This window comes from Equus quagga, chromosome 9 (assembly GCF_021613505.1).
Source record: "Equus quagga isolate Etosha38 chromosome 9, UCLA_HA_Equagga_1.0, whole genome shotgun sequence".
Lineage (NCBI taxonomy): Eukaryota > Metazoa > Chordata > Mammalia > Perissodactyla > Equidae > Equus > Equus quagga.
In genome coordinates, this window is record NC_060275.1 from 25340051 (window position 1) to 25355142 (window position 15092).

General features: G+C 38.2%; 1 protein-coding gene across 1 annotated transcript in view; it reads left to right on the forward strand.

Annotated features, from left to right (window-relative positions):
• The first annotated feature begins 195 nt into the window (after nucleotides 1–195).
• Nucleotides 196–15092, forward strand: part of CFAP53 (cilia and flagella associated protein 53) — a 42806-nt gene continuing 27909 nt past the window's right edge. The window contains exons 1-3 of the mRNA XM_046671139.1: nucleotides 196–715; nucleotides 4849–5078; nucleotides 5574–5747. Of these exons, the coding sequence (XP_046527095.1) occupies nucleotides 647–715; nucleotides 4849–5078; nucleotides 5574–5747 (473 nt within the window). The 5' untranslated portion in view covers nucleotides 196–646. The remainder of the gene's footprint in view (nucleotides 716–4848; nucleotides 5079–5573; nucleotides 5748–15092) is intronic.

The following is a 15092-nucleotide window of genomic DNA, read 5'->3' on the forward strand; positions in this document are numbered from 1 at the left end:
TTACTGGTTAGGTGGACTGTCAAGGCAATTAGGATCTCTAAGCCTTAATTGTCTTAGCTGTAAAATGAGGATAATGCCTGCTGTTCCATCAATCCTATAAGATATTTGTGAGGCTCAAAGGTTTTATGTGTGAAAATACCTTGCAAATTATTGTAAAGAAGTACACAAATATAAGGTTGTCCTGTGATGATTATTACTGTCATCAAGATTAACCTAGAGATGGGCACAAAATTTAACCTTCCCACAAAATGTCCGCTAACCTTTCTCATGCTTTTAGACCGATTACAGGATATAAATAGCAAAGTCAGTTGGACTATAATTAGATCTTCGCCTTCACTTCGGGTTAAGGAGGCCTTTTTCTGCTATTCTGATGAACCCTAGAGGAAGGGAGCAAGGTTGGCCGGAGGACTGGCCAAGGGTGGGATGAAGACCACGCAGACTCAGCTCCTCCGCTGTAGGAGGAAGTCGCCAGTGCCGGCGTCTGGTCACCATGGTGACGGGACCAACTTCCGCCCCACCCACCTGCCCCTCACCCCGCGAAGCGCACCATGGAAACCAGATCTCTGCGTTGCGGAAGCTGGTTTCGCAGGTCGCCGCGGTGGGGAAACCTCGGCGGACGCCGCCCCCATCCTGAGGGGACTCGAAAATGTACAGCCAGCGATTTGGCATCGTACAGCGCGAGGTTAAGGGCCCCACTCCTAAAGTGGTGATCGTGGTAAGCAAGGATGTGTGTGCGAGACCCTACCGCTTTCTGCATCTCCCAGCACTCCAGGTCCAGCTGATCCCAACCTGGCCCCTAGCTGGGGCTCTCTCGAGGGGAGTGGTGCCTGACGCAGTGTGTTGAATTTTGAAAGAAGGAAGAATAAGGTCGTTCACCTGCTCTTATACTCCGTCCCTCCCCCAACCCCGCGTCAGTGATAATATCTAGATTCTCGATCTGGAGAATACCCCTTGGAATCTTAAGGATTTTCAGTAACCAAGACTGAAGGAGACCTCCAGAAGAAGGTCTGTCTCCTTGCGATGCGGAGTGTGTGTGTCATGGAAAGGGCGCTGTGCCAGGCAGCAGGAAATTGAGTCCCAACACAAGGAATGGCACTTGAGCAATCAGGGTCTGGGCTGGCAGTGGTTCAGCTGTATGATCTTGGGCTGTTCTGCACCTCTAGGAAAGTCATCTGTGGAAGGAAGATTGGGCTGTGAGGGGTTGTGAGCGGTTGTAGAGCTCTTCCTGTGCTGACAACCATACAGAAGTGTCCCTGCAGGCCTGGAAATAAAACAGTTAGTTGCCTCTAAGGTGGTGGTAGGAGGCCAGGAGAATGCTGCATGCTGCAGAATTTGATGGGTTTGGTCCATGCACCTGGATTCCTATGTTCCTACAAGCTAATTTCTAGAGGCTAGAAAACCTCTGTGTGTAATTAGGCAATTATAGAGGTATTACTTGAGCCCCTGCTGTGTGTGCATAGGGGTGAATACAAAGACGATGGGAGGTTTACCCTTCGTTAGAAGTCTGATCTCTGCCTTCAGGTTGCTTATCATCTAGTTGCAGAAACAACTTGCTCATGCGTAAAACCATTTAAGGTTAACATAGTAGATACTGATGTGCTATATTGTAGGTGATGGCACTTTATGGAAGAAAGATAGGGATAGTGAAGGATACAGTTTTATTATGCTCCACAGTGCACATGGCAGTTCTCAGTCAACTTATAGACCTGCTCCCTATTCTAGGTCCAAGGACTGTAGGGTCTGAGTCTGGAAATCAGTAGACTGGAGGCTTCTGCAGACTGTAGAGTTCAAGGTGGTAATTACAGAAAGATTTCATGAGGGATAGAAACCGATCTACTTTGGATTTTGTATCTGAACACAGAGCTCAGGGTTTGGGCTATTGCTCAGATGCCATTGCTTGTACTGGGAACCAATAAGGAACAGGAAAAAAAATTTACCACCCATCCAGAGAAGCAGGCTTATTGAATAATACACTGAGCTTATAGAAGAATAAAGAGGAAAAGGAAAAAGTCAGAGTTGGTGCGTCTCAGATTTCAGAGTGTGGTAAGAAGTGTGGATATTAGAAGTTGCAGAGTTGTGGTGAGGGAAGAATTAAAGTCACCAGAGAGGAGACTTAAACAATTCCTCCAGGAGAAAGCAATAAAAGATGTAACGTCTGAAGTAATGGAGAAGTGAAAGGAGCAGCTATTTGGTAAGTGCGCCTAGGGACCCAATGACTTAATTCTCAAAACAGTTTTTTCGAAGGACATTTGCTTATTTTGACAGATGAGAAAACTTAGAGATGGAGTAACTTGCTCAAGATCACAGTAATGGTAGAGGCTAGACTCACATCTAGACGGTAAGACGTTGTTCTTTACGACTTTAAACTGTAACGCTAGCAGCTATAATGTGAGATGCTCCAGTAACAAGCCTTCAGTGTCCTTGAAAATACAAAGCAGTTATTAAATCCTTCGTTCTCCTGACTTTAGCATGGTTTAGAGTTGCAGTGTGCAGTTTGGTAGCCTCTAGCCACACATGACTTTTGAGCGCTTGAAATGTGCTTAGAGTCACATGGTGAAATGACAGTATTTTGTATATATATTGGTTAAATAAAATATATTATTAAAATTAATTTCCCCTGTTTCTTTTTACTTTTTTAAATACAGCTAGTAGAAAATGTTAAATTACGGATCCATCTTACATTATATTTTTATTAAACAATGTGGGTTTTGGGTAATGCCAAGACTGTGCATAGATTGGCATCACTTTGTTGTTAGAGAACTCCAGGTCGTACCTTATTCATCCAGAGAGAGACTGGATCCTTCCTGAGGACAGAGTCCTGTGTAGGATACCCCAAGCCTTAAAAGGGCTTCCTGACCCCCTGGCTACTCCTCAAGCTGTTTCTCACCACCTTCCATCCCAATTCCCTTCTTTAGTCAAAATATACCTTAGAGCACGGTTCTGCCCTGACAACTCAAGACAATTGATTCTTGATGAGCTGGGCGCTTGGTTCCTGTTCTCAGCCCATATGTCTACCGGGAGCCTGAGTTCCTGTGTGTATCCTGACCAAGGTGTAGTCTTGACCCTGCTTTGCTTCATTATCACTGAACCTGCATCCATAAAATACCATACATATTAGAGAACAGTAGTTTGTTAGTTAACTGGCTCTAGGCTCTAACTAATTATGGTACAATAATCCCCCCCTTACCTGTGGTTTCACTTTCCACGGTTTCCGTTACCTGTGGTCTGAAAATAATGCTATGTCACAATGCCTACCTCATTCACCTCATTTCATCTTATCATGTAGGCATTGTATCATATCATCACAAGAAGAATAGTGAATACAGTACAATGAGACTGGGGAGATAGACCACATTCACATAACTTTTATTATAGTACATTGTTATAGTTGTATTTTGTTATTGGTTATTGTTGTTAATCTCTTACTGTGCCTAATTTATAAATTAAACTGTATCATAGGTATGTTCGTATAGGAAAAAACATAGTATGTATATAGGATTCAGTACTATCTGCAGTTGCAAGCATCCACTGGGGGTTTTGGAATGTATCCCCCACAGATAAAGGGGGGCTACTGTATGGATTAGCTCCTTCCTGTGATATAACCCCCAACATCATCTCTCCAACCCATCTCAACCCTACCTTATCTTGTTCAACCATATCTAGGTACCCAAATGTGTACTGTGAACCCTGAATGTTTTCATCAGTCTATCTTCAAGTGTTGATTTTCTTTCCCCAAGAAACTCCTTTACCAAGCCCCAAACCTGGTATTCTGGTAATCCCGACAGTGATGTTCTAAGTGTAAATGATCAGATTGACTCTCTGCTACATGAGTTAAGCATTCTGTTGCTGTGAATCAGCACCCCAGCGTCTCAATATTCACCTAAGGATGACTTGATAAAACTGGCTGAAAATACAAAGCTCAAGAACATGGATTTCACGGTGGCCCCGGGAGGAGCAAAAATTGCATCAAGCCCACCCAGAAACATTGTTTCATTCATTCATTCTTTCACTCATATAGAGAACCCGATGGTGGTAGACATCATGCTCGATGCTAGGAATACAGAGATGAAAAAGATATAGTCCATGTGATTTTATTAAATGTATCAATATGTATTTAAATGGTATATGCATTTCCATCTTTTTAGTGGAAGTTTGTGTAAAAAGAATGTACTTACAGAAATTCAAGTTATCCCGAAATGATAGCCCTTGCATTAAACTTCTGGGCACAACAGAAATAGGAATCAAGTTCTACCAGTTTTTCTTTCCTTTTTTCTGTTCTTTCCCTTCTTTCCCTCCTTCCTCCCTCTCTCCCTTTCTTTCTTCCTTCTTAGTAAACGGTTTTTCATTGTCACAACTCATATATATCCTATATACTTAGATAGTAGCTTCCTTTAACTGAAAATATTTAGATCGTGGTAACTATGTTGTCTATCCCTGAGAAACAATGTGGCATAGTGGGTGGCAAGATCAAGGTCAGGAATTAGAAGAACTCTAGTTCTTGTACTATCTATATCTTCCCTTTTGGAGCACCTTGGGCAAATCACTTAATGTCCCTGGGTTTGACAGATAATCTCTAGAGTTCCATTCACATTTTTAACTTTATAATTCCATGAACTTTTACTCAAACGGCACTGGAGAAATATTTTAGACTGATTTGATAACATCTTAGGTATAGGCTCAAAGAATCAAATAAGTTACACCTTAAGCATATAAACTGTAGTAGTAGCAGGATGTATTGGTATTATATACCCAATTCTATTTAGTATGAGTATGAGGAGGTCATGATTACTTGAAAATATGCAATTGATTTTGGGTCTGTCATAAGTGATAGTTGTTATTTGTTTTCAGAGAGCCAAGCCTCCCAAAGGCCAAGGGGCTGAGCAACGTCTGGAAAGACTCCAACGTACCCATCAGAAACATCATGCTTTTTTGGCTTCTATTAAGTCAAAGGAGCGGGATCGCTTGAAAGTTGAGTGGGAACAGCACAATGACCGCAAGTTTGTGGACAGTCTTGTGAAAGCAAGAATGAAGGATGCCATGCAAGGCTTTATCATCAACACAGAAGAAAGACGAAACAAGTAAGGCTCATAAACCTGGTGACTCAGACTGTGAAACATTCCTAAAACCACAACTTGAGACTGACCAATTAAAAACCAAGTGAATTTCTATAGTAAGGATCATGGCTAGGATATTCATATTCCTACCAAGTCAGTAGCTATTGTTTATTTATATTTTCATTTGTGATAACCTACTACGTTTGATAGAAAGCAAAAGAATATATTGTTTCATATTTTGTTGCTTTAACTAAAATATGTTCATTTTATTTCTTTTGTTGAAGATAGACATTACGTATCTCATCTGTATGTGATCAAATAAAATATGGCACAGATCCGTCTCTTTATTGCTTTAAATGGAACTAGTCTTATTTTATGGAAGACTGCAATGATTTTTTCCTTTCTTACAAAATTTATGATTAAACGTACTTCTGAAATCAAAATTAACTAAATAAAAATCATTTAGTAAAATGGTGCGTGTGACATGACAGTTTTAATTTTTTTTTCATTTTGTTTCAGGCTCCGTGAACTTTTAGCATCAGAAGAAAATGAGTATTTTACTGAAATGCAATTGAAAGAAGAAACAATGGAGGAGAAAAAAGATAAAATGAGGGATAAAACCAGATTATTAAAAGATAAGAAAGAAAAAGAGAGACAGGATTTTGTGGCTGAAAAGCTAGACCAGCAATTCAGGTAATGAGGTCTGAAAAACACACACACACACACAATCTGAACTTGTTTGTATTAAAAATGATTTAGGAATGCTAATTTGCAGTAAAGTATAACCTTAAGAGGGTATGCACAGTAGTTATATCTTTGAGTCTTGATAATTATGTACACGTCATTGAATAATACAAGCACTGAGGGTTTTTTTGTTTATTTGTGGTGAGAACACTTAAGATCTACTCTCTTAGCAAATTTCCGGTATACAATACTGTATTTTCTGTAGTCACCATATTGTACCTTAGATCTCCAGAACTTATTTATTCATCTTATAAGTGAAAGTTTGTATCCTTTGACCAACATCTTTCCATTTCCCTCACCCCTTAGCCCCTGGGAACCACCATCTACTCTCTATATGTTCAATTTTTTTTTTTTTCAGATTTCACATTTGAGTGAGATCGGACTGTATTTCTCTTTCTCTGCCTGGCTTATTTCATTTAATATAATGTACTCCAGGTTCATCCGTGTTGTCTCCAAGGTGGAATTTTCTTCTTTTTTGTGCTGAATATATTCCATTGTATATATATATAAGACATTTTTCTTTATTCATGCATGCATCAGTGGACATTTAGGTTGTTTCTGTATCTTGGCTATTGTGAATAATGCTGCAGTGAACATGGGAGTACAGATATTGAGATACTGGTTTCATTTCTTTTGGATATATACTCAGAAGTGGGATTGCTAGATCATATGGTAGTTCTATTTTTAATTTTTTGAGGCACTTCTAGACTGTTTTCCATAATGGCTGTACCAATTTGCATTCCCCCTAACAGCACACAAGGGTTTCCTTTCCTCTACATCTTTACCAAGACTTGTTATTGCTTGTCTTTTTAATAATAGCCATCCTAACAGCTGTGAAGTGATATCTCATTGTGGTTTTGATTTGCACTTCCCTGGTGATTAGTGATGTTGAGCACTTTTTCATGTACTTGTTAGCCATTTTTACATCTTCTTTGGAAAAATGTCTATTGAGGTCCTCTGCCCATTTTTAATCAGATTATTTGGGTTTGTTGCTGTTGAGTTGTATGAGTTTCTTATATATTTTAGATATTAATCACTTAGAAGATATATGGTTTGAAAATATTCTCTCCTGTTCCATAGGTTGCCTGTTCATTTTGTTGTTTCCTTCCTGTTCAGAAGCTTTTTAGTTTTCATATAGTCCCACTTATTTACCTTTGCTTTTGTTGCCTTTGCTTTTGGTGTCACATCAAAAAAACTTTGTCAAGACCAATGTCAAGGAGCTTTTTCCCTATGTTTTCTTCTATGAGTTTTACAGTTTCAGGTCTTATGTTTAAGTCTTTAATCCATTTCCAGTTAATTTTTTTGAATGGTCCATATAGGGGTCCAATTTCATTCTTTTGCATGTGGATATCCAGTTTTTCCTAGATGATTTATTGAAGAGACTATCCTTTGCCCATTGTGTGTTCTTAGCCTCCTTGTAAAAGACTAGTTGACCATATATGTGTGGGTTGCTTTCTGGGCCCTCTATTCTGTTCCATGGGTCTGTGTATGTGTTTTTCATGCCAGTACTGTAGTGTTTTGATTCCTATAGCTTTGTCATACAGTTTGACATCAAGTGGGTGATCCCTCCAGCTTTGTTCTTCTTTCTCAAGATTGCTTTGGCTATTCAGGGTCTTTTGTGGTTCCATACAAATTTTAGGATTTTTTTTTATTTCTGTGAAAAATGCCATTGGAATTTTGATAGAGCTTGCATTGAATATGCAGATCACTTTGGGTAATATGGACATTTTAACAATATTCATTCTTGCAACCCACGGACAAAGGATATCTTTCCATTTATTTGTGTCTTCAACTTCTTTCTTCAGTGTTTTATAGTTTTCAGCATATGGGTCTTTAACCTTGGTTAAATTTATTCCTGAGTATTTTGTTGTTTTTGGTGCTATTGCAAATGGGATTGTTTTCTTTATTTCTCTTTCAAATAGTTTGTTTTTAGTGTGTAGAAACCCAATTGATTTTTGTATGTTGGTTTCCTATCATGCAACTTTCCTGAATTTGTTGATTAGTTCTAACAGTTTTTTTGGTGGTCTTTAGGGTTTTCTAAAAATAAGATCATGTCATCTGCAAACAGGCTATTTTACTTCTTCCTTTCTGTTTTGGATGCCTTTTATTTCTTTTACTTGCATAATTTCTCTGGCTAGGTATTACAGTACTATGTTGAATAAAAGTGGCAAGAGTGGGCACCCTTATCTTGTTCCTGATTTTAGAGGAAAAGCCTTCAAATTTCCACTGTTGAGCATGATGTTAGCTGTAGGCTTGTCATATATGACCTTTATTGTGTTGAGCTACATTCCTTCTATACCTAGTTTGTTGAGAGTTTATATCATGAAAATATGCTAAAGTTTGTCAGATGCTTTTTCTGCATCTATTGAGATGATCATATAATTTTTAATCCTTCGTTCTGTTAATGTGTATCATATTTATTGATTTGTATATATTGAGTCATCCTTGCATCCCAGGGATAAATCACATTTGATCATGGGGTATGATCCTTTTAATATACTGTTAAATTTGGTTTGCTAGTATTTTGTTGAGGATATTTGTGTCTATGTTCATCAGGGATATTTGCCTCTAATCTTATTTTCTTGTAGTGTCCTTGTCTGGCTTTGATAAAATGAGTTTGAAAGTCTTCTCTCCAGTTTTTGGGAAGCATTTGAGAAGGATTGGTATTAGTTGTTCTTTAAACGTTTGGTAGAATTCACTAGTGAAGACGTCTGGTTCTGGGTTTTTCTTTCTTGGGAGATTTTGTATTATTGATTCAATCTCCTTATTCCTTATTGGTCTTTTAAGATTTTCTATTTCTTCATGATTCAGTCTTGGTAGGTTGTATGTGTCTAGGAATTTATCCATTTCTTCTAGGTCATCTAATTTGTTAGTATATGATTGTTCATAGTTGTCTCTCATGATCATTTGCATTTCTGCAGTGTCAGTTGTAATGTCTCCCCTTTCATTTCTGATTTATTTGTCTTTTCTCTTTTTTCCTTAGTCCTGCTAAGGTTTTGTCAATTTTGTTTATCATTTTAAAAAAGCCAGAGGCCGGCCCCGTGGCCAAGTGGTTAGGTTCGTGCTCTGCTGCAGCGGCCCAGGGTTTCGCCGGTTCGGATCCTGGGCGTGGACATGGCACCGCTCATCAGGCCACATTGAGGTGGCGTCCCACATGCCACAACTAGAAGGACCTGCAACTAGGACATACAACTACGTACCGACGGGGATTTGGGGAGATAAAGCAGAAAAAGAAAAAAAAAGATTGGCAACAGTTGTTAGCTCAGGTGCCAATCTTTAGAAAAAATTTAAAAAATAAAAATAAATAAATAAAAAAGCCAGCTCTTGTTTTCATTGATCTGTGCTATCATTTCTAGTCTCTATTTCATTTATTTCTGCTCTGATCTTTGTTATTTCCTTCCTTCTGCTAACTTTGGCTTAGTTTGTTCTTTTCTAGTTCCCTGAAGTGTAAAGTTCAGTTGTTTATTTGAGAGCTTTCTTTTTTCTTAATAGAGGTGTTAATCATTATAATCTTTCCTCTTAAAACTGGTTTTGCTGCATCTCATAATTTTGGGTATGTTGTGTTTCCATTTTTGTTTGTTCCAAGATATTTTTTGATTTCCCTTTTGGTTTCTTCTTTCACCCAGTGGTTTTTCAGGAGTGTGTTGTTTAATTTCCACATATTTGTTAATTTTACAGCTGACTTCCTGTTATTGATTTTTAGTTATATACCGTTGTGGTCAGAAAATATATGATTTCAATCTTCTTAAATTTGTTAAGACTTTTGTGACCTAATATGTGATCTATCTTGGAGACTGTTCCATGTGTGCTTAAGAAGAATGTGTATTCTACTGTTGGGTGAAATGTTCTCTGTATGTCTTTTAGGTCCATTCAATCTAAAGTGTAGTTCAAATCCAGTGTTTCCTTATTGATTTTCTGTCTGAATGATCTATGCATTGTTGAAAGTGGGGTATGGAGTATTGAAGCCTCCTGCTATTACTGCATTGCTGTCTGTTTCTCCCTTCAGATCTGTTAATATTTGCTTAATATGTTTAGATGCTCTGATGTTGGGTGCATGTATATTAACAATTATTGTATCCTCTTGATGAATTAACCTTTTTATCATTATAAATGACCTTCTTCATCTCTTATTACAGCTTTTGAGTTACAGTCATTTTGTATGATAGAAATACAGCTATCCCTGCTCCTTTTGGTTTTCATTTGCATGGAATATTTTTTTCCATCCCTTCACTTCCAGCCTATGTGTGTCCTTAACAATGAAGCAAGTCTCTTGCAAGCAGCATATAGTTGGATCTCGTTTTTCAAACATTTAGCCACACTGACAGAATAATTTAAAATTACCTGTCTTTGAGTTCTCAGATTTTTTTCTATACTTGATTAAATCTGATGTTGATGCTCTCTCTTGCATTTTTCATTTCATCCATTGTATTCTTTAGCTCCAGAATTTCTGTTTGGTTCTTTTTTATGATTTCTGTCTCTCTGTTGAACCTCTCATTTTGTTCATGTATTGTTTTCCCGATTTTGTTTGGTTATCTATTTGTGTTCTCTTGTAGCTTACTGAGCTTCCTTAAAACAATTATTTTGAATTCTTTGTCAGACGATTCGTAGATCTCCATTTCTTTAGGATTGTTTGCTGGAAAATTGTGTTCTTTTGGTGGTGTCATGTTTCCCTGATTTTTTGTGTGTTCCTTGAAATATAGCATTGCTTTCTTCACATTTGAAGAAGCAGTCACCTCCTCCAATCTTTATTGACTAACTTCAGGAAAAAAATACCTTCACCAGTCAGCCCAGCTAAGGATTCTGAGGCTTTCTCTATGAAAATCTTTCTCTATGAGATCTTTTCTATGCATGTGCCTACTCCACACTGTTCTCTCTTGGGGGTCAATTCTTAAGATTGTATGCCCTCTCTTGATCTTGCAAAGCCAAGTCAGATGCTGAGAACCTCCAATTTGTTTTCCCTAGTGTGGTGCCCTGAAATACTCAAGTTTGTAGCTTCTCCGAATCCCACAGAATCAGGCCAACTTTCTGCGCATACTCACTAGCCATCTGCAAATGCTCATACTCACCATCCACTGGAGTGCACACAGGCAGCTGGCCATGGGGCATGTCGTAGAGTGTTGTGGGTGCCCATGGGCCAGTTTGGCAGGTCTGCAGGAAAGGCATTCCCAGTGGCTCATGGATGGGCTTCCTCATGGAGTCCATGAGGAGTCCAGTTAGGAGGATCCACATCCTTTGATAAGATCCAAGCCCTAGGTGCTCTGCTCTCAGCCTCTTCCAACTCCTCAGCCATGCAGATCACCTCACTATTCTGGGTGGAGTGAGAAAGAACTGGGTCTCTTGGGCAGCTGGGGAAGCCAGGTGCTAACTTACTTCCTTTCTCTTTCCCCCATGGGAGAAATTGCAGACTGAGGGGGTCTCTCTTGGCACTGAGCTCTGCCACCTTGGGGAGAGGGTGACATGGATAAAGTGAAGCTCTTCTTAACCTCAATTTATCTATTATTGGATTTTTTGCTCCAGTGGTATTCTGTAGCTTTTCTACTGGACTCCCGGACTCCAATAAAGGTACTCTCATCCATCGGTGACTATCAAAATCAATATTTTGTGAGGAGATAGTGGTAGAAAACTCTTCTTCTCCTGTCTTGCTGATATCCATCTGCGTAGGTACTGAGTTTATCTGAGTACTGTGCTCTAATGTTCTGTGCTTGCCGACCAATTAGAATGGAAGTACCAAGTGAGAGTCTGTTATTGAATTTTAGGTATTAACCTCCACTAGTGCATGTGTACTTGGTTCCATGTTGTTTATTGTTTGCCTGGTGTCCTGACCCTTGGCGTCTGATCACTTGAACTTATCACCCACTTCCTGACTCAGATCCACAGTGACTCTTAGTTTTCAGATCCCTGGTCTTCACTGTACTCAGTCAAAACCTGTGGTTGCCTCCATCAGCTCTTTTCATTTTGCTTTTTCCATCTGGGAATATCCTGAGTCTATGCCCTCATTTCAGCCTAATACTCTGCACTTACAGAAGGAAGATTTGTATGGAAGTACCAAAGGAAGTGCTTCTGAGATGGTCTATAGTGTTATATCATCAAGAGCTTGGCAAGTGCTTTTAATTTCACAAACTGTGAGAGATTTCTTACCTATAAAGCAAAGACATACTAAAAAGTCTCAATGTGTTTCACTTCTTCTTAGATCTATAGCTCTTAGAACAAGAACATATTTCCATATTTATAATTTATAATTTTATTACATATGTAATTCCTCAGTTATATTTTCAGTAACTCTGATACTTCCTTCTAAGAGTGTGAACATCAAGAATAGTTATTATATATCTCAGGATGTTTTGTTCATTTTGCCCCCTTTTTTCATTCATGTCTCTTGATGTCTTGTGATGATCACATCATGTGACCCATGGAATGCCCCAAGTCATCCACTTTATCAGTCTTTTAAGTTTAGAGTAACTGACAAAGATTTTTTTCTTCAGAAGGGATTTTTAAAATTCAAATACTACCTGGAAATGTTTAAAACATAGCCATTAGCATTCATTCAATATTTTCCCTACTTCGTGTCAGGCCCTATGATTGAATAGTGGATTGATGGGCTTCACAAAAAAAACGGAAGGTCACATAGGCTATCAGGTCACCAAGTGTGAGTGGGGCAGGTTGTGTATCATGTTACTTTGGATTCAGGAGCAGAATGGTCCAAGATAAAGTAAATGTAAACCCTGAGTTAAAGTCTACTAGAATACAGAAGGAATACAAGAATTCATTTTGCACTGCACTCAACATTTGTGGTGAGAAATCTGAAGGTCAACAAAGTGTGAGAAAACAGCGAAACCAGGCATATGGAGGAATCAAGACATTGTTCAGAGACAAAGCTTTTGCCGTCTCCTCTCTCTCTGCCATGAAGTTGCTATTAATCATATAGACTGCCCTAAACCATCCTAGTAGAGGTACAAAGGAGAAGTAAGCTATTGCAATGAATAGTGCACACAAATTGCAGATGCAGCTGCTAACAGAGTAAATTAAACTGCTAAAATTGGAGAGAATGGGACATTTCAGGGCTTAGGGAGCTGCTGAAGGAGGGCAGTGAAGAAAACCAGATTAATGATGCATATGGCCAGACGGGAATTGCCACTCTCCCCATCTTGCAGATGGGTAATTTGAGTTCCACAGATAGTAATTTGCCTAGGTCTTCAAGCTTGCAGTGACCAAGAAAGGATTAGGCTTAGATTTCCTAGCCTCACTGTCCTTGGTAGGATTTGGACACTCTCTACTGGCTGCTGGAGGAAAAGATGCTGTGAGGGACAAAGGGGACACCAGCAAGTGAATTTCAATGGACCATTCATATATTTTCCACTCCCTAGTAAATGTTTCTCAACATAGTAAGAAAAATGAAGTTTCATAAGTGGTTTGTGCTCTTAAAATAGTCATTAATTTGGTAACATTTTATAGATTTCATAGATAAATCTTGCATAACTGAATATACAAGAAGTTGTATAACTTGCTAGTTAGATGAATGGTTAGAATTTTTGAGGAAACAGTTATATCCTACGGCAATATAATTTATCTGAAAACAAACTGTTTTCAGTGTTTTTAATGCAATACTGCCAACTCTTCAACATAGAACAGCAAGCATAGTTTTAATTAATTATGAGAGTGAAGGGCCAGGGTTAAATTTTGACCAAGGATGCTAAATCCGGCCCCATTACTGAAAATATAATTGAAGGTTTATTATATATATAAAGCAAGATGAAATTCTTCTTCCCCCTTTCCCTCCTCCTCCTTTTTGTATTCCATTGTATGAATATACCACAATTTATTTATTCATGCTCCAGGTGATAGGCATTTCAGTTATCTCCAGTCTGAGACACTTATAAATAAAAGCTGCTGTGAACATTCTTCTACATGTCTTTTGGTGGACGCATGTATTCATTTCTGTTAGGTATATTCAGTGGCATACCTATAATATTTGATACCTGGAATGGGTCAGTTTTAGTGCTCCAAGACCTCTAAACAGTGAAATTATTTTCAGTAATAATAATGAAATGAATAATAATGACAAGATAACCAGTGATTTAAAACTTTTTTTAATCTTTAAATCATTATATATTCATGGAAATTACAAAGATAGCACAGAGGTCCCAAGTACCCCTGCCCCAGTTTCCTCCAATGTTTATATCTTACATAACTATAATATAATATTAAACAAAGAATTGACATTGGTACAATATGAATGTATAGTTCCACGCCATTTTATCACATGTATAGATCCAGCTAACCCACCACCACAATTAAGATACAGAACTATTCTGTCACCACAAAGGTCTCCCTGATGCTACCCCTTTATAGTTGTACCCACCACTCTCAACCCCATCATTCCTAACCTCAGGCAACCACTAATCTCTTCTCCATCTCCGTAATTTCACCATTTTAAGAACAGTGTGTAAATGGAATCATAAAATATGTGCTCTTTTGAGACTGACTTTTTCACTCAATGTAATGCCTTTGAGGTCCATCCAAATTGCTGCATGTATCACTAGTTTGTCCTTTTTATTGCTGAGTAGTATTCCATTGTATGGATATACGTAAGTTTGTGTAAACCATTCACTTATTGAAGGACATTTTGGTTGTTTCTAGTTTTTAGCTATCATAGTCGAATCTGCTACGAACATTTGTGCACAGGTTTTTGTGTTTTTCGTTTCTCTAGGATAATTGCCATATGCTATTGTTGTGTCTTATTTGTATGTTTGTTTTTTTTAAGAAACTGCCAAACTGTTTTCCAGTGTGGCTGTGCCATTTTATATTCCCACCACTAATATGTACAAGATCAAGTTTTTCCACACACTTGTCAGCTTTTGATATTGTCACTATTAGAACGGAAGCATGTAGTGATATCTCATTGTGGTCTTAATTGGCATTTCCCTAATGGCTGGTGATGTTGAATAACTTTTCATATGCTTATTTGCCATCTGTGTATCCTCTTTGGTGAAATGTCTCTTTGTGTCTTTTGCCCATTTTATAGTTGGATTAGGTATTAATTTTTGGGAGTTCTTTACATATTCTAGCACAGAGACATTTGCAGGATATGGGGTTTGGAAATATTTTTTCCTACTCTGTAGCTTGTTTTTTATCCTCTTAACAGGGTCTTTGATAGAGAGAAAGATTTTAATTTTGATGAAATACAATTTATCAATACCTCTTTTATGGATCAATGCCTCCTTTTTATGGATCATGCTTTTGGTACCTCATGAAATTTATTTTTAAGTGTCCTATATTTATACACAGTTAGTGATT